Raw genomic sequence first — 27,728 nt, 5'->3', positions numbered from 1 at the left:
CAGTTAATGTCATTCATTTTATTTTAGAAAAAACTTTGTACAAAAATGACGGTAGAAAAAAGTTGGTCATAATCACCCTCACTGTTTAAACCAGAGTACAAGCTTCTCCATTAGCTTCAAGTGATACTTTGGAGCTGACGTCACCAACATTATCTGGGGGTGTGACGCTAACTGTAGGCACTGCTCTGTCTGAAGCTCTGTAACTCAAATTAGACTTAAACTGAGGTTTGTTTTAACACAATCTGACAAAGAACCGATTTAGCTGAACTACTTTCTGCTATTAAACAAGTCCCCCTCAAATAACATTACAGTCACAAGCTAGCTAGCATTAGCAATAGCCAACAGCTTTTCACCGAGTCACTCTCACCTTTTAGTGTAAACTCAAACTCCTAAACAGGACCATGAATGCTCAGACTGACCACAGGCTCCTGAAAATCTTGTTTAAATCAATTTTGTAGCTATCTAGCGTGCTGCTGTGGACGGCCTATTATAAATTAATCCATCAAACCAGATGCACATTTAAAATTCTCAACCGTATTCAATCTGCCAAACTACGTCAAGTACTTTTAAACCTGATTAACAACATTTAACACATTATTTGGTCCATGTTTTCAGGTAATGTTCCCCTCACTCAGTCTGTAACCTAAACATGATGGTTCTGTATTAACACCATCAAAAATGTAAACGAAAATTATTCCAGAAATTCATTATTTTGGGTCCAGATTAGCCCAGCAGTGACGCTCACCTCCTGGTTCCGGAAGTTCATTTCTCATAAATTTTTCCCCATAGACTTTCCAAAAAAAAATAAATAAATTTGTAAACTCAGGGCTACTCTGCTACGTGGCAACTAATGATAAAATTACACATATTGTTATTTATAAATAGTAAAGTTATTAAAGTATTTTGCAGAATCTTATGTTTTAAATGTGCTTTTTGGGCTCAAAACAAAACCCTTATGAATATCAGTTAGCACGTAGCTGGTTAGCCTCTGGGATGTCTTAATTCTTAAAGGTGCTATATTATGCAAAGTTGACTCTTGTGAACTTTAACCCATGCTACAATGCTGTTCTCTCCTAAAAACAGACCTGGAGTTGTGTTTTGTTTCATTCACACATGTTTGAGTAACACTTTTTTTTACTTTTTATTATTAGACTGTTACATCTCCAAAGCTCAAAATGCTCTGTTCCACCTTGTGATGTCATGAAGTGGTAGTTTTCAAGTGAACAGCTCCTTTTACCTTTAGTTCAGTAGAGATTGGTGAAGGTGTATGGAGTTTAAAAACACAATGGAACACTTCCTGTATTGCCACTTTATGACATCACAAGGTTCAGCAGAGTGTTTTCAGTTTGAGAGAAGAACTCAGCCTAAATATGCAGGGTTTGTCTGTTAAACATGTGGGAATGAAACAAAACACAACTCCAGGTCTGTTTGTGATGAGGAAACAACATTGGAACATAGCGCCATATGGGCCCTTTAATATCTGAAATCTTTGAAAAGTCTATGGGAAAAATGAATGTAAAATGTTCTTCTGTTTGGCTCTATAGTGCTCTTGCAGTCCCCTTGTGTCCCCTCACAGTGTACACCAGTTCACCTTATTGGTTTTCCCATATAAAAAGTGCTCAGATCTGTTCAGTTGATCTTCTTTTGGGCCTTGTTCCTTTGGGGCTCGCTAAATTGGACGATATTGAAATACAAAAACGTTCCCAGAAAATGTAGAAAGGCAAAAGTAGAGATCAGCACCGGGAACAGGTCTGGGAGATGTGGAGGAGGAGACATCGTTACACTGGCGACGCTCAGAGCAGCCATGGCCAAGACACTGATGTAGAACTGGAACAAAAACACAGAACAATGAAGAAATATGGACAAAATACAAAGCAATATACAGGCAGCTTGGCAAAAATAATGAAAACTCAACATAGGTTATCATGAGTGGAATCAGACTGTATAAAGAAGTGACTAAGCGAGTGTGACGTCATCCACAGCGTTCAGCTCCAAATTAAGCTCATCGAGGCTAGAGCAGTTATAGGGGCCAATGTGGAGCTGGGTTCTGACTGCGAGTGTCATAGCATTCAATTAACCAACCCAGAGTGAAGCTGTTGAAGGTAACGCCCCTTCCCGCCCATACCGCTGGTTTAGCAGGGAGCAGGCGCTTAGCAACACTGTCAATCAAACCTGTTTCCAACACTAGCGGGAGTGACGTCGGGGAAAGAAGGCGCCTGATTTGTCTGTTATTAATGTTCATATCTTGATTTACAGACACAATAGTGAAATAAAAACCCCAGGACCATATAGAGCGGGTTAATACGAACATTTAAGACCAAAATGACGAGGTGAATTGAATTGAAGCTAGGTGAGGTGAATTGGAGTCTATGAAGTTGGCAGTGCACACATTATCACTTTCTGTTTGGAACACGGCGGCTAGCAGGTTAGCTATGTCTATTTATATATACAGTCTATGGTGGAAATCAGCCATAGTCGGTGTAGGTAACAATACTTGAATCATCTAAACCTGTGACAATATTTAAAGTGTGACATTAGGATTCAGTATGTCTGTTCAGAGCTGTATCAAACAGACACTCCTCCTGTTGGTAAGCCTCCTTCATGTTCTGTTTGACTTTTTGTATCTTTCTCCCATGTTATAACGCTGTTCTCTCATCAAAAACCTGCCTAAGGATTTGAATAGGGCCTGGGAGAGATCACTAGATTACTCAAACATGCATGGATGAAACTAAAACCTCTTCAGGCATGTTTTTGATGAAACATCGTTAGAACATGGGAGAAAGATACAAAAAAGTTGATTTTGCAGCATACCTAGTTTTTAACACACATTTTTGTCCTCCTTTGGGTGAGCCCTGGTTCAAAACTAGTGTAGAAATTGTGTAGTCCAACCTTTGACACAGTTTAGCCAGAGTTTAGACTTAGAACAATCCGGTTTTAAACCTGGTTCAGATCTGGTGATTCTCAAAATGCCAAATATTTATACTTGGTGTTGAGTTTGAGTACCATTTCCCTAAATATTCATAGACCAGAGTGCACAGACACAGGCAAAAAAGGGTGAAGTGTCCTGCTAAATGAGTCTACAAACACAGGAAAAGAACAAACTGGGATTCATCCAGGCTGTGGGCCTTTAGTCAACTAGAACAAATCTGTAATACTTGACCAATAATTTTATTTAGATGATAAGGATTTATATGGGACAGAGCAGAAAGTCAGAGTGAATGAGCTGGTGTTTCTGGTATTTATCTGTAAAAAGGCAAATTAAAGTCACGATGCTTGATGCTTGTCAAATCTTTATATAAATCTGTGGTGGAATAAGTACTCCATTTTGTTACTTAGGTAAAAGTACGGAGACCAGAGCAAAAAAAATACTCAAGTAAAAGTATTAAAGTACCAGTTTAAAAATGTACTTAAAGAGTAAAAAAATCTGAGAAATACTTTTACTTGAGTCTTGTAAAGCTTTAAATGTGGTTATTTTGATAAAGATTTGAGCTGAATTGACCGTTTTCTGTTTTTATTTGTATATTTTTGTTTTGCTCAAATTATGAATGTGTTAAAAAATAAACCCTCAGCCTTTTCAGCAGGTCTCACACAATATAAAAAATACTTTTACTTTTCAGTCCAGTTCAAAAATGTAGTGGAGTAGAAAGTACAGATACTGCTCTCAACGTAACGTGTTCTTTTTCTCCATTTTTGCATGAGCTCCCCCTGCAGGTGCAGCCTTGTGAGTGCAGTTTGGGTCAGATACAGAGATACGTTTTGAGAGCTTTTGCCACGCCCCCTTTTCAGTCGACCAATTGATCAACAGCACGTCTTTAGTCCGACAAGAATGTTTTTAAATCGACTTCAGCCCTTCACCTTCCCACTGTGGTGTCTACAGCGGCTCCAGTGCTTCTTCTGACCCCACAACTGTTGCTGTGCTGCATCTCTTCAGAGTTAAAATTAAAAAGGCTCCTTGTAGGTAATCCCTCCTTGTTACTTACGAGCTAAGGTCTGATTTGTGCGTCTGTTTGAGCGCTGTGATCTGGAGATAAGCCGCTGATGGAAGAAACACTCTCCCATCCCGCGCTCCCAAATCCACGCAACCCAATCCCCCTCATCAACGCTCGCTATTTATGCAGCTTGAGTAAATAAATATATCTAGGCGTACCTGTGTTAATGACTCAAACTATAAAAAGACACCTTCTCCTAATCTCTGACACCCTACCACAGCCCAAACGAGGAGTGGCCGGCCGAGCAACCCCTTCAGACGCTATGGAAACTTAAATAAGTGAGAAATAATGCTTTGGCTGGCAGCGGCTCTGGTCCCGGACAGCTTACACAGCTTACAGCGGCACATGATCTTTATTTATACAGTTGGATGTACCAGCTCACATGTTTGCAATTTAAGGCTACAGCAATTCTGAAGTAGCCACCTGGGATTTTAAACTCATTCAGAGACCCTTTATAGACTCTGTAAAGCCACGATGTTGGATAAACATGGGGGCGGTTTTATATTGACATAAATTTGTATTTTCACAATAAACATCAAAACGTTAAATCTGCAAATGATGGAACAGGAGTAAGGGATGCACCACGTTTTTCAGTTCTTAACATAGATTGTATATATAAATGGACATAGCTAACCTGCTAGCCGCCACGTTCCAAACAGGAAGTGATCATGGGCGCACTTCGGGCTTCATCGACTCTGGCTCCAATTCACTTTCTATTGACAAACTGTGTGCCCTCTCTCTGTAACTGCTGCTGTCAGACTCGTCATTTTGGTCTTAAATGTTCGTATTAACCCACTCTCTCTTTAATTTCAATATTGTGTCTGTAAATCAAGATATGAACATTCATAACAGACAAATCAGGCACTTTCTTTCCCCCGAGGTCACTCCTGCTAGCGTTAGCAAAAGGTTTCATTGACAGCGTTGCTAAGCTCCTGCTCTCTTCTAAACCAGCAGTGTGGGCGGGAAGGGGTGTTACCTTCAACAGCTTTGCTCCTGATAGGCTCTTTGGTTGCTATGATACTCCCGGCCGGAATTCCAAATAGGGAACTCAGCTAAAAATTCCCGCCTATAACCGCTAGCCTTGATGAGCTTCTGATTGGCTCTTTGGTTGAATTTCGCATAATACTCCCTTTTTAAGTAGACTTTAAAGATTAGCATTATTATTATTATCGTTCTCATCTTAAATGCATCACTGAGGAGCACATTTCAAGTCTATTTTTTGCACGTTAGAATGACAAATCTTGAACTTTTAACACTAAAAAAAGAAGCTCACCTTCCACTTCACCACACAGCCCAGGTCCAGCTTCGGCAGACAGAACAGTATCTTGCGGTAGGCTCCCATCCTCAGCTCCTCTTCCGTACAGCGTTTCAATGGAGAGAGCAGGTACACACTGAAGTACAGGAAGGCCACAGAGGTCACGCAGTAGGGCGCCCAGAGGTCATCTTTCAAAAACAGCGGCAGCATGCTAGCACGAAGGACAAACATATACAGAGTGATTTACTTTTATGAAGCAGGCAGACGTTATCCTAAAGCTTAGTGTTGTGGTTATAGAGGGGAGAGGGACATTAAATCGCATATAGCTTTGTGCGCAGTGGGCCGTGCACACGCTGAGAGACAGGGCTCCCCACACTCACGCCAACCTTATCTTTAGTTTAGCAGCGAGGGGCAAACACAACAGTGGGCTCGTATTCAACCGCACGCAACCCGTCTGTGAGAACCTAAACATGCACTCATTCACATGTTAAATCTGCCCTATTGTGCTTGTGTCTCTATGGTTCTCACCTCTGTCCCCTGTGGATCATTACGTTATAATTTACACATTTTAAATCACAATATTCATCTAAAACCACTTCATTAAAGAAACAAGTCCACTGATTTCGCTTTAGAAAACTGTGGTGCCCAATGAGAGCTGACGTCGCCGTAAACATCACCACAACAAAGCGCTGCATGCTGTTGGCGCCCCCTATGGATAGTTGCACATCACACTAGCGAGCAGCACATTTGTACCAAAATGACTACGCGATGCTGCTGAATCCTACGAGTATCACCGATTAAGAAAATAAAACTGGAGAAGGAAGCACGTACATCGCAGCGGCCGCATACGTCACCGTGGGCGTGTACTGGTGGAGGTTAAACGGGGGTACATCGTCAAAATGGCAATTTGAAAATAAGAGATTAAAGATTACTCAAACATGAATCACTCCAAATACAACTTCGAGGAAGGAAAAACAACTATAACACGGTTAAAAGCTCTGAAAAGTCCATTTTGCAGAATAAATCTGATTTAACAACAGCAAACACAGTCTATTCACAAGAGAAATATTTGGCATTGTACAAATACATACTTTCGCACACTGGCTTGTTTTCTCCCATCTGATTACGAGTGCTTGTGTCTGCATTCAGCTAACATCATTACGCTAACAAAAGAGGTATTTTTACAATTGAGTGTAGGCGGCGTGGACAATATGTAGTTTACTCTAGACAGTACAGGGGAGCGTACAGGGGAACAAACAGCTCCAGTCCCAGCCAAGCACACTTAGGCAGGAGGCACGCAGACTATGCCCTGTAATCCCCACATATCCTCAAACTAAACCACACACACAACAATTAGTGCTGCCGGAAGAATCTGACAACAGCTGTGGAAAGTTAGACGGAGCATTCGCGGCTCTGCTTTTCCAGCTATGGCCCTCGCTCCGGTTGCTATGGCCCTCGCTCCGGTTGCTATGGCAAATTGATTCCCAAAGATTATTGTTATTGAGTCGTTTTAGGTTTGATGGCGGCGGTGACTCAAGACAGGAGAATGGGCCAAATAATGTGACGACGCAAGGACAAACTTAAAGAGGCATTATGGAACTTTTTAGGTAGATAATGTGCCATCAGCCTGTCTGCACTGGGGTGTAATTTATCTGCCTGGATTGTAGAAGCTTCCACAGTATGGCATTAAACTTATCTAAACTTATCTATTCCCATAGTGACAAGCACCAGGTGGCGCACCAAGCCAAGTTACAAGTTAGATCTGTGGAGAGGCTAACCTGCTTATAGTAATGCATGTTTTTGTTTTTTCAAGGTACTTTTGAGCAATAAAATAAGTAATTGAATAAACTGAGAGAGAGATGCCATATTGTGGAACATTCCAGGCAAAGCACAAAACACCTCCATGGCGACAAACAGGTGTAAATTTTGTAGTCTCGGTATGATCAGTTGGCAGAGCGTTTGTCCACTTGTCTGAAGGTTGGCAGTTTGAATCCTGCTCTCGACATAAACATCATTAGTAGAAAGGTCAGATCTATTGACCCACAGGTTGGCGGTGCGATTCCAGCTTCCACAAATGAATGCCGTTGTTGTTGTGTCCTTGGGCAAGACACTTAACCCACCCACATGCACTGGTGTATGAATGCGTGTGTGAATGGGTGAGTAGTTCCTTGATATAAAGCGCTTTGAGCCTTGAAGGTGGACAAGTGCTGTATAAAAATGTGACCACTGACCATTACATAGAGAACCTCTAAAATATATTGAAGTTATGTGGCGTTTGACAACTTATTCTTGTTTAAAGTAGTGCTATCGTTTTGTGCTAAACCGCTGACCTCCATAATCCAAACAGTTTTACGTGTCTCTTATATATAATTATGCTAAAGTGTTGCTACGGTTACATTTTTCTCCTAAAACGTCTCTACCTGAACGTTGACGTCTGCAGTAACCAGATGGCGATGAGGGGAAGGTCGTTCAGGAGAAGGCAGGCCGGCCTGAAACAAAATGTTGAAGATGAATATAAACTTTACTAAGGACACGCATTAAGAATCATTACATGCAGTTTGATCTACGGCAGGAACAAGAGCCATGCGAGGTCAGAGCTGCGGAGAACTAATGCGTTTATAATAATAAGGCATATGAGTAAATAGAACATGCATTTTATTGGATTATCGATGGTCCACTGACAGAGCGCTCATTGTTTCGTTGAACTGTATAGTCCATTGAATAAGTGCATTCTTCAGGTTGTGTTTTTGTTTTGAGCTGAGTGAGAGTGATATCATCACAGTGTTCAGCTCCAAATGAAGTTCACTGGTCCCTATAACTAGAGCAGTTATAGTTATTTGGAGCCGAGTTCAATATTTGGAATTCTGACTACGATCATAGCAACCAAAGTGCCAATCAGGAGCAAGGCTATTGAAGGTAACGCCCCTTCTCACCTGCACCACTGGTTTAGCAGGGAGCGGACAAATAGCAACACTGTCGATCAAATTTATAAAACCTGTTAATACGTTGTTTTCTGTGAATGTAGCATTTTCAAAGCAATAAAAGGAAATATGGTGATGTAAATATATTATGTGTTATAGTTAATACCCCGTAGAAGTAAATACCCTATACCCTAATAATCTTTAACGCATAGTTTGATTGTAACTGAATGCATTTGGATGCATTTTTCTTGTTTTAACCTGCCCAGGGACTGCAGACAGAAACGAACTTAGGCGACATCTGGTATAAAATCATTTCCTATCGGGTCAATTCAAACTGTTCTTGATTGTGTTTAAATGTCTTCACTCTGTGGGTCCTCTTTATTTGAGAGAGTTACAGCAGCCCTATACTCCACCCAAAGCTCTGAGGTCAGATCAGCTGACCAGCTCCTCCTGCTGTGCCCAAAGCCAGGCTCAAGACCAGAGGAGGCAGAGCGTTTTCTGTGGCAGCGTCCAGACTATAGAACAGCGCCCTCTGCCTGTCAGATCCTCTCAGTCTTTAATGCAGTTTAAGACTAGACTTAAACCCACCTCTTCACCCTGGTATTTAACTGAATATACAGGTGTTTTATTGTTCTTTCCCTCTGTATCATGTGATCTGTATATGTTGTTTTTTTGTTTTTTTTTGGCTGACTTTTATGTCAAGCACATTGTTTCAGCTCAAGTTATTTTAAATGTGATAAAGAAATAAACTTGAGTTGAAGCATGAAATTAATGTGTTTACAATGGTTGCTGTTTTTAATAATAAACAAATTTAGTTAAATATTGTGAGGTCAAATATTAAAAATCATTGATCTACATAGTAATTATGTACATAGATACTTTTTACGGTTTTGTATCCAAGCAAAATTTTCCCATCAGCCATCTGAAGCAATACAATCTGCGTATTTATTATGAGATTTTAGTTCCTTTATTTCATTTTCAAATATTTGTCTGCAGTCCTGTCATAAAATATTTTCAAAACAGTATTACTTCTGTTCTCATGTTACGAGCATCATAACATTTGGAGAGATCGTGGCTGCGTAACCTGATCGGGCACTTCAGGGACAGTCCCCACTCCTCTCCAGAAGGGGGGGCACTTTCCGGGAGTCCCTGAGCCCATAATTACAGTGTGTGCCATTGGCGATCCTGTTACAGTCCCACACTCTGAGCTGCTGGCTGTCGCCCGCTCTTAACCCCCGGACATGCATTACTGATAGATTCACAGTAACAGGTGCGAGACAGAACTCAGGAGTTAATAAAGCAACAATCTGCCTCATCTAGATTAATACACAAGATTAGAGCTGAAAGATAATCCCCAGAAGTCACAGCTAACTGACATCATCCCGCTAGTCATCACCGCAGATAACTGGATTTGTACTATATGAAGGTACATGTTAATTACAGAGGGTACTTCTATGGGGTATTAAAGAGAGGGTATTTGACTTCTATGGAGTATTAACTATGGATCAATTAAAATAACCCAACAGGGTCCTGCTGCTTAGAGCTGTCTCGAGTTAGACTAGCGGCCATTCATTGGTACTACAACGGAAAAATCCCTCCTGCCCAGAAAAATAGAGTAATCACAACAGACGGGGCACCTACAGCTTTCATAAAGGACCAGTTTTGTGGCGTTTCTACCTATTTTTAGATCATGAACCTTTCTCAGCTCTTTTTAATCGTTAGCTAGAACGGACATAGAACGTAGCTGAAGCTAAGCTCAAGCTCTGATTGGTTCGATCACGGGATACGCCATGAACGAGCATGTGAGAGATATGAACGAGCCCAACTGTCATGAACGTTTAGAACATACTTCAGAAGCTCCTGGAAGCACAAACATTAGCATTTATAATTTATAATTTGTTTATTATTCCCTTGCCTCCTTCGAGGTGCTGTGCTCGCTCTCATCGCTCAAAGTCTCAACTCAACTGCACATGGACGAAGAGCAGGGCAGGGTCGAATGTACCTACGTAGCTGCTAAAGGCTAAATTAGAGAGTGAAAAGCCCCTCCCCCTTCACAGCACTATCACATTACAATCAGCGTTAACAACACTACTGCACATCACACCAGGTTTGTGAAGCTGTAGTGTATGGTTTTGTATCATGTTTTTGTATATTTATAGTCTATAAGTTCTTACAGTGGCATAATATTCTTAAATGACAGTTTCTTTATGTGAGTATAAATGCAGCCAAAACTATTGGCATTTTTTTACATTTTAACTGTAGTATTCTTACATATTTAAAAGTTATCACCTAAAGTTTCTAAGATATAAAGTAAACATGTCAACACCAAATAATCATTTTAATGATGACAATTAATAATAGTAATATTGATTTATTCACAATAACTGAATGAGGTCTTAACTCTGGGTAAGCTGCAAAAAGTGGAACAGAACAAAGTAAAAGTAGTCAAGTACTGTACTTTATATTATATTATTATAAACATTTTAGACATCTGTACTTTGTGTATAAGTATATTTTACAGTGTATACTTTTACTTCATTACATTTGAGAGCAGTATCTGTACTTTCTACTCCACTACATTTCTGAACTGGACTGAAAAGTGAAACTATTTTTATTATTGTGTGAGACCTGCTGAAAAGGCTGAGGGTTTATTTTTAACACATTCATAATTTTAGCAAAGCAAAAATATACAAATAAAACGGATTGAAAAAAAAACCCATTGATTCAGTTGTTTCTGTTGTACAAAACTCAGCTCAAGCTTGTTAAGACTCAAAATCTGTGAGAAATACTTTTACTTTTTACTCTTTAAGTACATTTTTAGACAGCTACTTTAATACTTTTAGAGAAGTAGATTTTTTCATGTGATACTTTTATTTTACTCAAGTAAAAGTATTTTTTTGCTCTGCTATCTGTACTATTACTTATGTAATAAATTATTTCCAAAACTGCTAACCTGAACATCCAGAGTCCATGTTATAGTTAATAGTGAGTGCACTTACAGTGAGGCCAGGAGGATGGACTTTTCATGGACTTGGTAAGAAAACAGGAAAAATGCCAGTGAGGAATTGACCTAAAAGAGAGATACATCACAGATTTGTTACAGTTGTTATAAATGCACCAAAACACTTGTATTGAAAAGGCTGATGTGACGTACCAGAGCCAGTTTGAACTGCCAAAATGTGGGTTTGGTCAGAAGTCGCAATGAAGACGGCAGAACGGCGAAGAGCGTGCACGCCAAGCTATGAAACGACAACAGTGACCACAGACTGTATAAAGAAGTGGACTAAGGGAGTGTGACGTCACCCACAGCGTTCGGCTCCAAATTAAGCTCATCAAGGTTAGAGCAGTTATAGGGATGAATTGGGCATCGAGTTCCACATTTGGAATTCCGACCACAAGTATCATAGCAACCAAACAGCCAATCTGGAGTGAGACTGTTGAAGCTAACACCCCTTCCCTTACAGTGCTTAGCAACGCTGTCAACCCATGATCATTTCTTATTTAGAACATGGAGGCTAGCAGGTTTATATAAACAGTCTATGAGACAGACTAATAATAAAGTGTCAAACATGTGTGAATGAAACAAAACAACTCCGTGAATGTTTTTGAGGAGGTAACAGCATTTGAACATGGCCTGACACTCACAAGAGTTCATTTCTGTGTAATATAGGACCCTTAAATGCAGCTGTCCCACTCTTCTCTGTACAAATTGCAGAACAAACACACAGTTGGCCTCTAGCTCAGCGCCTGACCTCCCAGAGAACACACACTCTCACATACACGCACACACACACACGGATGCTGACACATTCTAAGGCTCTTCCGGTGTCTGTGCCCTGAGCAGGTGACAATTGAAGGGTTAACATAATGCAGCTGAACCCCAACTCGGGAGCGGGATTTGGGCATTCTTCTCCCAGGCTGCCTGCATTCATAACCAACCGGCTCGCTCCCCAGGCTAAATGAGGTTTATCTGACTGCGAATAAATCTTGTTTTAATATGTGAGTGTGTTTACGCAGTCAAAACAACAGAAAGAACTGTTTGTAAGCTTGAAAATATCTCCATAAGGCTCTCATTCATTTGGCGTCCTAACTGATTTGCTCTTCCACATGTCATCTGCTGTGTAATAATATTTCATGCTGCGCTAACGTAATCTCCCATTTGGGATTTTTTGAGCTCTGGATTATGACAGTTGTGAATGGAGATAATCGCATTTATATCACTATCATAAGCTGTATATATAAATGGACATAGCTAACCTGCTAGTCACCACGTTCCAAACAGGAAGTGATCATGTGCGCACTTCCAGCTCCATCGACTCTGGCTCCAATTCACTTTCTGTGTAAAAGCTGTGGCCCCTCTCTCTGTAACTGCTGCTGCCAGACTCGTCATTTTGGTCTTAAATGTTCGTATTAACCCGCTCTACATGATCCTGGTGATTTTATTTCACTATTGTGTCTGTAAATCAAAATATGAACTAATAACAAACAAATCAGGCACCTTCTTCAAAAAGACTTCATTTATCCCTCAAACTGTAGGTCACTCCCGCCAGTGTTAGCAACAGATTTGATTGACAGTGTTGCTAAGCGCCCGCTCCCTGCTAAACCAGTGGTGCGGGCATGAAGGGGCATTACCTTTAACAGACTCGCTCTGGATTGGATCTTTGGTTGCTATGATACTCACGGTCGCAATTATAAATACTGAGCTCGGCTCCAAATTGGCCCTCCTCCCCTGTAACTGCTAGCCTCGATGAGTTTCATTATACAGTCTATGTTTTGAACGGGAACTATTCTACTCAAAAAGGCAAGAATGTTTCACTATTATCTGAAATCCACAGCCGTCAGACGACTCCAGGCTCATCCCTGGCATTCGCAGTGAGGCAGAAACGTGTCAGTCCTGTGAACACTGTCTCACTATATTTAGAGGGAACCATTAAAGCAGAGCCCCCCATGATCCCACCATCTACACGCTTATATCAACAGCTTTACATCAACAAAACAACTTCCTACAAGTTTAACTGGCCTCTACGCTAAGAATGATATAACACATGAGCCGCTCTGATGTCATTATTGTGCTAATGTTTACACTGGGGTTATTTATGGGCAGTGGTGGAACGGGAAAGTAAAAGTAGTACTGTACTCTATCTGTATTTCACTTTGGGTACTTTTTACTTTTACTTGAGTACATTTGAGAGCAGTATCTGTGCCTTCTACTCCACTAAATTTTTGAACAGGACTGAAAAATCAAAGTATTTTTATTATTGTGTGAGACCTGCTGAAAAGGCTGAGGGTTTATTTTAACACGTTGAGAATTTGAGCAAAACAAAAATATACAAATAAAAACTGATGGAAAAAAAAAAGATTGATTCAATTGTTTCTGTTGAACAAAATTCAGCTCTAATCTTATCAAAATCACCACATTTGAAGCTTTATAAGGCTTAAAATCTGTGAGAAATACTTTAACTTTTCTACTTTGTTTGCTAGTAAAATATTGAATTCACAGCTAATTTCTGTAATCAGCTCTGCACAGTAGCGCCCTGTACCTCACTGTTAGCGTCACTACTTCTTGTCCAGTTTCATCTCTGACGTTTTTGTCGAGTCATGATAACATGAATAAATATTTAAAGGCAGTGGACAGGGAGCTGCGGACACTTCTGTGTTTAGAAAGAGACATGTTTGAGTCTCCATGCTAATGCTAAAGCTAATTTTGAGGCATAATAAATGTTACAACAACACCAGAAACTTAAATATTCTATGTATAAAAATAACCCTCTAGTCTTTATTTTAATTAATTAGAATTTGTTTATTTTGTATTTTCCGATTGAAATAAAAGTGACTGTTAGCTTTGAGTCGCAGAGAGCTAGCTAGAATGCGACTGTGCACAGAGACTATTCAAGTTGGATATGACTCCATCACTTTTTTAATAGGACAATTATAAAATGTCAAAATTATAGCTAGGGGCATTTTAAACTTTAAGCTTAGAAACATTTAGAGCTGAAGTGCAGTAATGAAACGGTCACAATGGGAACAAGTCTAGACTCAGTCGGGTCCGGAGGAATGCTAAGCTCCCAAGTGTTCCCAAAAATGTCAGATTCTGCAAACTAAAAAAGTTTAAAAGTAATAGCTCTCAAAACACGAATCCAAATTTTACAATCTCTTCATCGAAAATAAGCCGAGAGTGTGAAGTCTTATTTCTGACTCTGTTCCGTTGATTATTCAGACATCACAGTGCGAGACATGCTCCGAGGGATCCGCGGGCGACTTGTGACAACTTAGATCCAAAAACAGTCGAGAATTTATGATCTCAAATCCATCACAAGACTCTTCCTAAAGCTCTGCTGTTGTTCCCTGGATCACACTCTCTCCCTTCGGCCAGTTTCCCTTTTCCAAGAAACAGCCCTGGAACAATTTGGGAAAAATATCTAACTGTGATTTTTCTGTCAAATGTCCTATATTATGCAAAATGGACTCTTGTAAGCGTCAAGTTATCTTCTAATGCTGTTACCTCCTCAAAAACAGGGAGTTGTGTTTTGTTTCATTCACACATGTTTGAGTAACACTTTATTATTAGTCTGTCTACATTTCCAAAGCTCAAAATGCTCTGTTCCACCTTGTGATGTCATGAAGTGGTATTTTTTTTCAAGTTAACAGCTCCTTTTACCTTTAATTCAGTAGAGATTGGAAATTCCAGGACTGAAATGATCCAAATGATTCTAGTGAAGGTGTATGGAGTTTAAAAACACAGTGAAGCACTTGTATTACCACATGTTGACATCACAAGGTGGAGGACAGAAGAGGAGAGGAGAGAGGAGGAGAAGAGGAGCAGAGATGTAGAGAGGAAGAGGGAAGGAGAGGAGGAGGAGAAAACAGAGAGGGAGGAGAGAAGGAGGATAGAGGAGAAGAGAGAGGGATTACCTGAGGTAGACCTGGGAGTCGCTGGACATGATGCTCCGGATCTTTATAAACACGTTTAAGCTGCACCATGCGTTGGCCACTTTATCCTGGACAGAGACAGAGGTCATTACACTTTAAGGATACATCAATACAATACTGATACTAGGATCGAATATTGGCACTGATACTCAAAAATGAGCAGGATCAGGTATTGGTTCCATTATATCAGTTAAGATGATATCCTGGTAGGACTTTTCATGAAATGTAATAAGACCATTTCCCATGTCCATCAACTCTGTCTCCAATTCACTTTCTATTGAAAAACTGTGTCCTCTCTCTCTGTAACTGCTGCTGTCAGACTCGTCATTTTGGTCATAAATGTTCATATTAACCCGCTCTACATGATCCTGGGGTTTTTATTTCACTATTGTGCCTGTAAATCGGATTTATGAACATTAATAACAGACAAATCAAGACACTCCCACTAGTGTTGTAGTGCTGTCAATCAAACCTGTTGCCAAGCGCCCGCTCTCTGCTAAACCAGTGGTGCAGGCAGGAAGGGGAGTTACCTTCAACAGCCTCGCTCCAGATTGGCTCTTTGGTTGCTATGATACTCTCGATCAGAATTCCAAATATGGAACTCTGCTCCAAAGTGTAACTCCAAACTATAACTGCTAGCCTCGATGAGCTTCATTTGGCGCCAAATGTTGTGGGTGATGTAACACTCACTTAGTCCACTTCTTTATAGAGTCTATGGTCCAACTGTTTCTACAGCACAACTATTTTGGTCGTTTATTGGCGTTTTTATTACATGAAATCTTAGATGCGCTAATCCTCCAGCGCCACAAACTCAGCGCAGCGTCAGAAAAAGCACAAGACTTATTTGTAAACTTGGGGACAGAAGGGCAAAGGTCAGGCCAAGAAGTCTCTGCACAGTTAGCACATAGTGACCAACCACAGAGCACGTCTCACTACGCAGCCGGGGTGAATAAATCAAACACTCTCCTAGTGACGCCACATCAGGATGCTTCATATTCACTGTCATCTCCATAATTTGCATTGCAATAAACAGTGTTAATTTATGAAGGTTTTAAAATGTGCTAGTACTACGTTTCTGAATGCAGATGCCAGTGTGAGCTCAGAGGAGGAGGTGACTGCAGTGTCTGGCTGATTTAGGAGCTTAGATGTTTGTGCTGGGATCAGGTGATGTTTGGGGCCCAATGCTGTCACTGTAGAACATAAACCAAACAGACAGAGTTACACGTGATCAGGATTTCACAAACTTCTTTCATGTCAGATTTTAAAATACTTTGGTCTTAAATCTTAAACATGAGTTTGTTATGTGTTTGTACAGCTTTAAGTCTAGTTAATATTATATCAAAGTATAGACTGTATATATAAATGGACATAGCTAACGCGCCACCTGCTGCATTCTAAACAGGAAGTGATCATGGGCGAACTTCCGGCTCCATTCATGTCTCCAATTCACAGTTCCAATTCACTTTCTGTGTAAAAACTGTGTCCTCTCTCTCTGTAACTGCTGCTGTCAGACTCGTCATTTTGGTCTTAAATGTTCGTATTAACCCGCTCTACATGATCCTGGGGTTTTTATTTCACTATTTTGTCTGTTATTAACGTTCATATGTTGATTTACAGACACATCACTCGCCTTCTTTCCCTGAGGTCGCTCCTGCTAGCATTAGCAACAGGTTTGATTGACAGTGTTGCTCAGCACCCACTCTCTGCTAAACCAGCAGTGCAGGCAGGAAGGGGAGTTACCTTCAACAGCCTCGCTCCAGATTGGCTCTTTGGTTGCTATGATACTCTCGATCAGAATTCCAAATATGGAACTTGGCTCCAAATTTGCCGCTATAAGTGCTGCCTGGAAAGGTTTTCACTTCACAGCTGTTCCTCAGGGTCAAAGGGTCAACAAAAGTGCGAATCAGGGTTCAAAGTAAAGGTTAAAGACTATTCTTACTTTTTTTAAATTTTTTTTTATCTAAAAGCAGTTTGAAGTTATTTTGAGTTTACTTTTTGTTCACCACATTCCATCTGTGTTCATTCATAGTTTTGACGCTTCAGTGAGAATCTACAGAGTGAATAATCCTGGAAATGAAGAAACAACTGAAAAAGTGTCCAAGATGCCATTTTCCTGACTGTCTCCATAGAAACCACAGCCCAGTTCATCCTCACAGTTCTCCCGTAGCTTTGCATTTTCTCGTACTTTCAAGCCTATTTGTGACCCTCCTTTCCCTGCGCGTCCTACAGCTGCTCCTGACACAGCTGTGTGGATCAGATAGAGGCAGCCTACTCAGCACTCCAGGCTGTGTTGTCTCAGCCCCAGCCCTACCTTCTCCTCTTCCCTGCTCCAAATAACCACTACGGGAATTTTCCTGGACGTAGTCTAAAGGCAACACATGTACCTAAGGGAGGGGGGTCGTCGTAAGCAGAGCGAGGGTGGCCAGAGACTACCTATCCTATGAGCTCGCATGGAATTTCACAGTCAGATGCATTTGGTGCCATTTTTGTGAGCGGGCAGCAACGTGAGACGCCAGAATGTGGCTCGGTGGGTAAACTTACAACTCCTTCCTCCCACTAACAGCTCGGACCGCCAGTCACCCGCTCGTCGACCACACCAACAACCCATTTTCACCCTTGTCCCCTTGTCCAAATGATCTGCTTACGTGCACCCTTTGATTCCAGCTGGCCGGGTGCTGTCGTCAGAGGCGGGTACAGTGTCCCTCGCGCCCCGTGGCTTATGTTTGCATCATTTAGTTGAACAAATAAAGCCTCGGTCTTCCCTGGGAGCCATTTCCAATCACTTCTCACATCCACAAGGGCGCTGCCTCGGGGGAATGGGCTAAGATGGGGTACCGGGTTTCAGATATGAGAGAGGCGAGCGTAAGAATCCCAGTCGTCTGTCACAACTCCACAGACAGAAACCGACACAGTTACATTACCAGCGCCGGCTTCTACATGGGAGCTTTCAACGCGGCCGCTTGCAAAAGTGTCTGAAGTTCTTTCCTCACGTCACACAGCTTTTAATTAATATCATGTTTCACTGAGCTGCTTTCTATCAAGGGCGGTGATTGGCAGCTCGGGCATTAAGATGTGTGCATTTGCTCGAGTGAATGGCAAAGGCTCTACATGCTCGTGTGGCGGTGGCCGGTTTCACGCAGCAGTTCTCGGATGTGCTCTGATATGCTTCAAGTATAGGGTCGACCGTCTATATGGCAAGAACATGGCCCTGCTATGAAGTGCTGAAAATACTCAGGCCATAAATTAGTTGGATTTATCTATATCCTGGACCGTCCCAAAAACCCAACACCTCCCCGAGATAGCGTGAACCCGATCTCTTGACCTTTCTCCATTTGATTTCTGTTTTCTTTGATCCTTCACGTCCAACTGGATACGCACTGGAAGGATGTACGCCCCAGGAGACTGGAACTGGGTTTAGGAAACAAGGTCAAGCCTGATTTTAAAGTTCCTGACTCCTGTGAGCTTTAGGTCATGTTCTAATGCTGTTCCCTCCTCAAAAACAAACAGGGAGTTGTGTTTTATTTCATTTACACATGTTTGAGTAACACTTTACTATTACTTTACTAAAGCTCAAACTGCTCTGTTCCACCTTGTGATGTCATGAAGTGGTAGTTTTCAAGTTAACAGCTCCTTTTACCTTTAGTTCAGTAGAGATTATTATTATTAGACTGAAATTATCTAAATGATTCTAGTGAAGGTGTGTCGAGTTTAAAAACACAGTGGAGCACTTCCTGTATTACCACATGATGACATCACAAGGTGGAACAGAGTGTTTTCAGTTTGAGAGAAGAACTCAGCTTAAATGTACAGGGTTTGTGTGTTAAACATGTGTGAATGAACGAAAACACAACTCCAGGTCTGTTTGTGACGAGGAAACAACATTAGAACAGAGCTCTTTAAAAAGGCATTGAGTTTTATATTGAAAATACAGATTTGTTGAAGGGTCCAGCATCTGCTCGTCTCCATGGAGATGTTATTGCTTTGCCTGGAATGTTCTATAGTGTGTCGTTAAAGCGTCTATGACTCATTTTAATAAAACACAAGATCATTATATTTAAGATTTTACTAAAAAAATTTTTTTTTACATTTTCCCAAATTTGGCAGTTTTTTAAAGTTTCAGATTTTACTTCCTGGTTGGAAATCATTACATCACACTATGGAATTCTGTAACTGTTACATAGCAACCATGTGGTACACTGGAAGATTAATATTAGACAAATAAAAATATAAGAAACACCTTTGTTTGGTTGAAATACTGTTTTAAATATTGGAAAAAATGTGTTTCTTGTGTAAATTGTGCCAAACGTGCGAACTTTTGGACGGAATTCTCTCAGAGTGTTGTCATCAGTGTGGGACTCTCTAAACAGAACTCTTGGCTTCCTGTCATTTTCAACATACTTTTCAACTTTTCTTCGCAAACTGCTTCTTGGTCGGTGTAAAACTATAATTTATATTTATAGTTTCATCCACCAGATTAAGTCAAAGTTTAAAAATCATTAACGATTACAATCAAAATGTTTTTGATTGTAATCAGCCGGACTCCACATCCCCGTTAATAAAAAGCCTCTTTCTGTTTCACTTTTTATCTCACTTAAGCATCTCACAACAAAAATATCTCCACGCTAACAAAATAACGCTGCTGTTTGAATGGAGGAGGGGGGCGGAGTCGTATCTTTGGTCACGCAGCAGACAGGACGAGGCTCATGTTAAAAGATGATGTGGTCTCGTCGTACCCGCAGGGCAGCGTTGATGGTGGACTTGAGTTCTGATGGATGTTAACACTTTAAACTGAGAAGAGCTTGTTCCTCGCGCCTATAGAGCAGACCCCCCCACTCACAAATGTCAACGCCGCACAGAAACCCAATGCGGCTCTGCAGAAGTGACAGGAAGAACGCATCCGCTGATATGTTATCAATTCAAACTGCTTAGGGCTTATTCCATCAGAATTCCATACATATTTAACTTAATTTTATAATGTGGTATTTTGACTCTGGGACATCTGATTAGGTTAATAACAGTCACACTGAATCATATGTTTTGTCTAATTTTAAGGTCAAAACATGATTTGTACATGAGAAAACTGAGGGTGGGACAAGGCACGAGAAAGGGACAGGACGAGATTTTAAAAGTTCTGTATCACACAAAATGGAGTCTTAGCTTTAATCCATGTTCTAATGCTGTTCCCTCCTCAAAATAGACCTAGAGTTGTGTTTTGTTTCATTCACACATGTTTGAGTAACAGTTTATTATTAGTCTGTCTACATCTCCCATGCTCAAAATGCTCTGTTCCACCTTGTGATGTCATGAAGTGGTCGTTTTCAAGTTATCAGCTCCTTTTACCTTTAGTTCAGTAGAGACCGGCATTTCCAGAGCTTAAATGATCCAAGTGATTCTAGTGAAGATGTATGGAGTTTAAAAACACAGTGGAGCACTTCCTGTATCACCATATGATGACATCACAAGGTGGAACAGAGTGTTTTCAGTTTGAGAGAAGAACTCAGCCTAAATATGCAGTGTTTGTGTGTTAAACATGTGTAAATAAAACAAAACACAACTCCAGGTCTGTTTGTGATGAGGAAACATTAGAACAGACAACATGGGGCATTTAAATTGTCCATTCCATCCATCCTTTTTCTTTCTGCTTAGCCGGGGCCGGGTCGCGGGGGCAGCAGTCTAAGAAGAGACTCCCACGCTTCCCATGTTTTTATTTCACTATAGTGTCTGTAAATCAAGATGTGAACATTACTAACAGACAATTCAGGCGTCTTCTTTCCCCACGGTTGCTTCCTCTAGTGTTAGCAACAAGTTTGATTGACAGTGTTGCTAAGCGCCCACTCTCTGCTAAACCATTGTTCTTCCCTTTGTTCCAGTCCTCAGTTTTTTATTCATTATTTTATATAAAACTACAAGAACTCAAAATCACCAGCACAATATTTTCTCATGAGATCTTGTCCCATGCTTTGTACCTTTTATCCCCATTTACCCCAGATTCCCATGTTTTCTGTTGATTTTCTGTTTTTTGCCGAGACGGTGCTGTGACTTAAGAGTCTCTGTTGTGGTGGTGCAGATGACCTCCCATTAAAAAAAAACCTACCTCAAACAGACCACGAGCCACGGGAAAGATTCTCCTCAGCACCTGTACGGCCAGGCTGGGGTCAGTGAGGAAGGGGAGCCAACACAGAGCAAGGGTCAACAACACAGCCAAGCCGATTCTCACCAGCAGGAACAGCCTATATAAAGACACAAAGGTTACAACGCTATTAATACTGCCTACAATAAGTCTATGCCGCCCAGGTTGCTTTAAAATAGGTACTATCCTGCAAAATCAACTTTACTTTTGGAGGCATTCTACCATGTTATAAAGTCATTCCCTCATCAAAAACATGCCTAGAGTCTTTTTATGTGTCAGCCATGCAGTTATCTTGTGATCCCTCACTATTCGAACCCTCAAGCCTGTCCAATGCTTCGCCCACAAGCCTACGTCAGCCATGCTCCCAAAAGGCCATTTTTCAAATATACAAAAAAAAATCAGGATACAGAACAGTACAACAAAACCTCATACATCTGTATTAAAACATAACACGAGAAGTCTATTAATAAAAAACACAACACTGGTCTAAAACTGCGTAACAAAACTGATCATGCCCTTTCACTATAGAAAACAGCAGATGTTGTTTATATGTTTGTTTTTAGTTTTGAGACGTCCGGAGAGGACATGACACTTTAGAGCCTGTAAGGAAATACAAGGATGTAGGCATGGACAGGGGGTAGGTGAAAACACAAATTTTCTGAACACTCAAGCCTCGAATGCAGGGCGATACAGGATAACTCAATTTGAGCCAATGATGAGGGAAGAGTGTTAATACAAGGCTAAAAATAATAAAAGTTCATTTTGCGTAAATATGTAAACTTTAAACTAGGGATGCACCAATACAATACTGGTATCAGGTATCATTTCAATAAACTGGTGTAATAAGGCGATTTACTGGACAATGTTGGTCCAAAACATCTCACACACAAACCCAGCATATTTAGAGTTCTTCTCTCAAACTGAAAACACTCTGTTCCACCTTGTGATGTCATCATGTGGTAATACAGGAAGTGCTCCACTGTGTTTTTAAACTCCACACACCTTCACTAGAATCATTTGGATCATTTCAGCACTGGAATTGCCAGTCTTTACTGAACTAAAGGTAAAAGGGGCTGTTAACTTGAAACCTACCACTTCATGACATCACAAGGTGGAACAGAGCATTTTGAGCTTTGGAGATGTAGACAGACTGATAATAAAGTGTTACTCAAACATGTGTGAATGAAGCAAAACACAACTCCAGGTCTGTTTTTGAGGAGGCAATGATATTATAACATGGTTTAAAGCTCATAACAGTCCATTTAAAAACATATTTGTATATATTTTTTACCTCATGCCGTTTGTTTTTTAAGGAAATCATTTACATTTCCAGTCTTTGCTCTAGTATCGCTTGATATTGAGCCGGATCGCTGCGTCCCCCCCTTTAAACAGTTAGTATAGACTTGTGTCCTGGTTCTAAATGTGGGGCGCTGACCCTTGTGCTGAGGAATGCAGTGAAAGCAATGCATCAGCTGGACGTCTTAGTGTGGCCCAGCGTCTCTTCAGCTGTAACTCTGAAGCTCCTGGGGAAGTTGCACACACAGGCATAGCTGAGGAGTTTGGCCAGTGTGAGCGTGGCATCTGGGCATATCTCCCCGGGCTCATATAATCCCACTCTGCATTCGCTACTAAATGCCCTTGGTACATTGTTACTAGATAAACAGACACTGGACACACTAGTAACAGCAGCCAATTTGATTACCTCAGTCACTCTGGGGCTCCAGTGAGGACGGGGGCTCCTTATAGCCCCACATCACATATCGGGGGGGTCTGGGGGGCATTCGTTTGGCATTTAGGTGCAGAGTGACAAAACACCATGGCTGGCACATAATGGATTTTTATAGGTTGATATAATGATAGTTGAGCAGGAGCAATTTGCCACCCGATTAAGAGGCGCTATCTAATGACACGCCAACAATCTTAAACAATATTTTAAGCTAAACAAGGACTGACATGAACCAAGGTTGAAGTCATAATAGTGGAACTAACAAGGCAGATGTAAACAGACTTGCACTATTTCAACATTAACAGTCCTATATTACGCAAAATGGACTGTTCCCTCCTCAAAAATAGACCTGGAGTTGTGTTTTGTTTCATTCACCCATCTTTGAGTAACACTTTATTATTAGTCTGTCTACATCTCCAAAGCTCAAAATGCTCTGTTACACCTTGTGATGTCATGAAGTGGTAGTTTTCAAGTTAACAGCTCCTTTTACCTTTAGTTCAGTAGAGATTGGCAATTCCGGGAGTGTTTTCAGTTTGAGAGAAGAACTCAACTTAATAAAAGTATTTTGTCTCATTAAATCTAATAAAAATGGCTTTTAATGCTAATTTCCAGGACATAAATAAGACAAAGTTTTAAGAGCCACTGTAAACAAAGAAAAACAGCACAAATAATTCCTCCAAAGTCTGAACTCTGCCCAAAACCACATGTTTTTGCTGACAGATTTGCTGTGAATCGCTCCATTAAAAAGGCCCAAGATTAAAATTTGTGTAACTGCTCAGCTTTGTCTTTCAACTATTTCATTCTTCCCTTGTTAACAAAGAAAATGAAAAAAGATAAAAGGCTGCGTTCCCACTCGCTCAAACACATCGAAATTGGGACTAAACTGGAAGCAGACTAGGACTAAACCGAGACTAGACCAGAACTGAACCAGGACTAGACTAGGACTAAACCAAGACTAGAACAAAACTGAACCAGGACAAGACCAGGACTAAACTGAGACCAGAACAGGACTAAACAGAGACTCGATCAGGACTGAACCAGGACTAGACCAGGACTAACCTGAGTCAACATTAAGACTAAACAGGGATCAAACCAGGACTAAAACAGGACCAATTAAAACACAGGTTAATATACACTATCAGTCAAAAGTTTTGCCCTTTCATTCAAAGACTTTTTTCTGTATTTTTACTACTTTCTACACTTCATACACAAACAGAAGACATCAAATATATGAAGAAACATATGTGGAATTATGTAGCAAAGAAAAACAGCAAAATAATTCAACTAAATATGTTTTATATTTCATATTCAGTTCCTCAGGGTGTCCTCTCTTTGCTTTGTGCAGCTCAAACCCTTGTCTTTCTCTCAGTGAGCTTCATGATAAAGTCCCTGAAATGGTTTTCAGTTCACAGCTGAGCCTCAGGGTCAAGACATGACAAAAGTGTAAACAGGGTCAAAGCAAAGGGCAGTGACTTCTCCATTTCTTGTATTTTTTTTTAATTATTATTTTATTTGATCGTACACTGCATATATACATTTTTCCCCTTAAGCTCCCCTGTTCTTATAAAGAGAAGTGAACTAGAAGGAATGTGTATGTATATTTGTTCTTGCCAAATGAAAATAATAAAAAAAAAAAAAAAAAAAAAAAAAAGCAAAGGGTAAAAGTTATTTTTATAATCTTTTGAGTTATTTTGAGTTAAATTGTGTTTGCTACATCCACATGTGTCATTCATAGTTTAGATGCTTCAATGTAAATAATCTTGGAAAAAACATAAACGAGTGTGTCTTAACTTTTGACTGGTCCTGTATTTAACAAACTCACCCTTTCCCCACTGATCCCTGTTTGAAACACTTTCCCAGCAGGTAGCAGAAGAACGGCAGAGCATGGTACAGCTCCATCTGTTTGTAGCTCAGAGCCAGGCAAAAGAATATGGAGCCCAGGGCGTCCCAGCCCAGACCCAGAGCCAGGATCGCCCACAAGGCCAGACCCAGGCTGACCCCATTGTACCTGCCACTGTTAAGGTCTGAACATGGAGGCAGAACACACTTAAACTAATAACTGAAGTCTTAAAGGATACTGGAAATGCCCATAGTCTATGAGAATCAGGCCTGGGTACAGCAGCGTGCACAGCAGAACAGACACCTGTATGAAACAGAAGAGACAGATGTTTTACTTTGGTCTCAAAGTAATTTAATTATAAACAAATATTAATGAATGTGTCAAACCATTACTGTACTTTGTTCTGAAGCTGACTTGGTAAACAGATATAGAATAGATATTTATGCTAAATGGTCATGTTCTAAAAACGTTTTACATCAAGGGACCACTCACCCACTCACACACACATTCACACACCAATGTACACAGACACTGGAGGTGAGGGGGGTTAAGGGTCTTGCCCAAGGACACAACGGCAGCATTCATCTGTGGGAGCTGGAATCGCACTGCCAACCTGTGGGTCACTGTTTATGAAGAGGGCAGGATTTAAACTGCCAGATCTTCAGATCAGTGGACAAACCATAGACTGTATAAAGAAATGGGCTAAGTGAGTGTGACATCACCCACAGCATTCAGCTCCAAATGAAGCTCTTCGGGGCTAGAGCAGTTATAGCGACTAATTTAGAGCAAAGCTTCATATTTGGAATTACGACCACGAGTATCATAGCAACCAAAGAGGTTGAAGGTAACGCCCCTGCCTTAGCTTAGCAACACTGTCAATCAAACCTGTTGCTAATACTAACGGAAGCAACCTCAGGGGAAGAAGACACCTGATTGGTTAATCTTCATATCTTGATTTACAGACACAATAGCAAAATAAAAAAAAACAGGATCATGTAGAGTGGGTTAATACGAACATTTAAGACCAAAATGACGAGTCTGACAGCAGCAGTTACAGAGAGAAGGGGCACAGTTTTTAATGTAAAGTGAACTGGAGCAAGAGTCAATGGAGTTGGAAGTGTGCCGATGATCACTTCCTGTTTGGAACGCGGTGGCTAGCAGGTTAGCTATGTCCATTTATATAAACAGTTTATGGGACAACCAGCTCTACCAGCTGAGCTATTAGTAATTTCTGAAGCTGATTTGGTAAACATTGTAGATGAAGTAAAAATTATCACCTTTTTCCTTGGGGATCCATCACTGAGGTATAAACAGTATAAAACCACAGCAGGAAGGTAAATCAACAGGTCAGCTACCAGCACTGCCACAGAAACAAACACATTACATTAGAATACATTTGTAATAGTTTAATATGTTCAATAACTGTAACCATAGTAACAACCTGTTGCTCTCATAAACAGCTTGTGAGCATAACTCTCATAACCTCTGGATTTGTGAAGCTCCACCCACTCTGGATTTATGGCCTTGGCTCTGTATAAACACACAAACAGATAACGGCCCACCAAATGAAAGTACATTTATAGTTGTGACATGATCAGAGACAAGGTGACGAGAGCCTGATCTCTTTTATGAAACGAATCACACTCACACGTAAGCACAGAGGAGGCTGTGGTACGCCGTCAGGGGGGGGTAGTCCAGACCCCAGTAGTTCAAGTCATTGTCAGATGTGTTGAAGTACCTACAAACAGAAATGTATACTAAATAAATGTATGGATGTATGTATGGATGGATGTATATATGCATAATTAGCAGAAGTGTAATTGGATTATTTGAGGTAAATGTTGTAAACACAACCAGTCAAAAGTTTGGACACATTTTTTACATACAGAAGGCATCAAATATATGAAGGAAGATATATGGAACTATGCTGTAAAGAAAAAAAAGTTTAAAAAAACTCTGCAAAATATTTTTTCGACAAAGCAAAAGGTTTGAGGAGACTTTGAGGAGTTGAAAATGAAAGAGAATAAAAATATTAAGTAGAGTTGTTGCTACATAATAATTCATATATCTTACTACATAATTACTTGGTGTCTGCTGTGTGTATATAAAATGTAGAAAGCAGTAAAAATAAAAAATAAAACATTGAATGAGAGGGTATGTCCAGACTTTCGACTCGTTTTTCACATATAAAAATAGCAACGTTCCATAGTCTGGGAGTGGAGTTCAGATCTGAGAAATTCTGTTTTGAGGAGCAATGATCAGAGTTTCAGTCTCGTTTGCATTTAAGCTTTAACTGAAATCATCCCTAGATTTCTCCTTTATACTATATATTACTCATACAGGCAATGAATACACACATTTTGAGAGCAGGGAATGGGTCTATAATGATATTTATAGAAAAACCAGATGCATGAACCAGAGCTCATGTTATACCGCATAAAGACAGATTTACACCTTAAGTTTATGTAAAGAAAGCCTGCACTGACCACTGCTGCAGGGGGAGGCTGTAAGTCACTTCTTGCCAGTGTCTTTGAGCTTCATAATCCCCAAACATGGGAGGTTTTGCAGCCCCTGGGGAAAAAGGATAAAAACACAAAACTCTCGTGACTCAAACTCTGTAGAGACGAAATAAATCTAACATCGACTCACGTGAAAAGTCTACAGTTAGAAATAGAACTGTGTGTGCCTTTAGGACACCTCAGGACATGCACAACCTGCTCTAGCATCATTAGCAAAACAACAGATTTCTCACCCGAATAAGGATTCAAAGACACGGCCCACCTGACCACGAGCCCCACGAGAACACCCCCTGCCACGAGGCTCCACGTGCGCATGGCCCGATTCACGAAAGAAAGTGTTTACAGATAAAAAACAAAGGATGAAAACGCTCAATGAAAACCGCTGTGAACTCTGACAGCACTACCGGGAACGTCACGC

At 40.6% G+C, this 27,728-nt stretch overlaps 1 protein-coding gene across 2 annotated transcripts; it reads right to left on the bottom strand.

Moving 5' to 3' along the window:
• On the bottom strand, window positions 1–27,728 carry alg6 (ALG6 alpha-1,3-glucosyltransferase). Of its 2 annotated transcripts, XR_008648674.1 has the most exons (15): window positions 27,544–27,728; window positions 27,278–27,362; window positions 26,440–26,529; window positions 26,233–26,321; window positions 26,069–26,151; window positions 25,030–25,094; window positions 24,774–24,959; window positions 21,190–21,325; window positions 15,078–15,163; window positions 11,320–11,404; window positions 11,165–11,235; window positions 7,665–7,733; window positions 5,263–5,455; window positions 1,447–1,827; window positions 2–1,085 (listed from the first exon to the last, which is right to left on the bottom strand). XR_008648674.1 is itself a non-coding variant. In XM_033965042.2 (14 exons), the coding sequence occupies exons 1-14, from the start codon at window positions 27,623–27,625 to the stop codon at window positions 1,630–1,632; spliced, it is 1,518 nt and encodes a 505-aa protein (XP_033820933.1). In that variant the 5' UTR covers window positions 27,626–27,728; the 3' UTR covers window positions 1–1,629. The 2 variants fall into 2 exon arrangements, 1 of the variants encoding a protein (XP_033820933.1); XM_033965042.2 differs by having other exon boundaries at window positions 1–1,827.

This window comes from Periophthalmus magnuspinnatus, chromosome 4, assembly GCF_009829125.3.
Source record: "Periophthalmus magnuspinnatus isolate fPerMag1 chromosome 4, fPerMag1.2.pri, whole genome shotgun sequence".
Classification (NCBI taxonomy): Eukaryota; Metazoa; Chordata; class Actinopteri; order Gobiiformes; family Gobiidae; genus Periophthalmus; species Periophthalmus magnuspinnatus.
The sequence above is the reverse complement of the archived record's forward strand: the minus strand, read 5'-3'. Positions and strand labels throughout refer to the sequence as shown.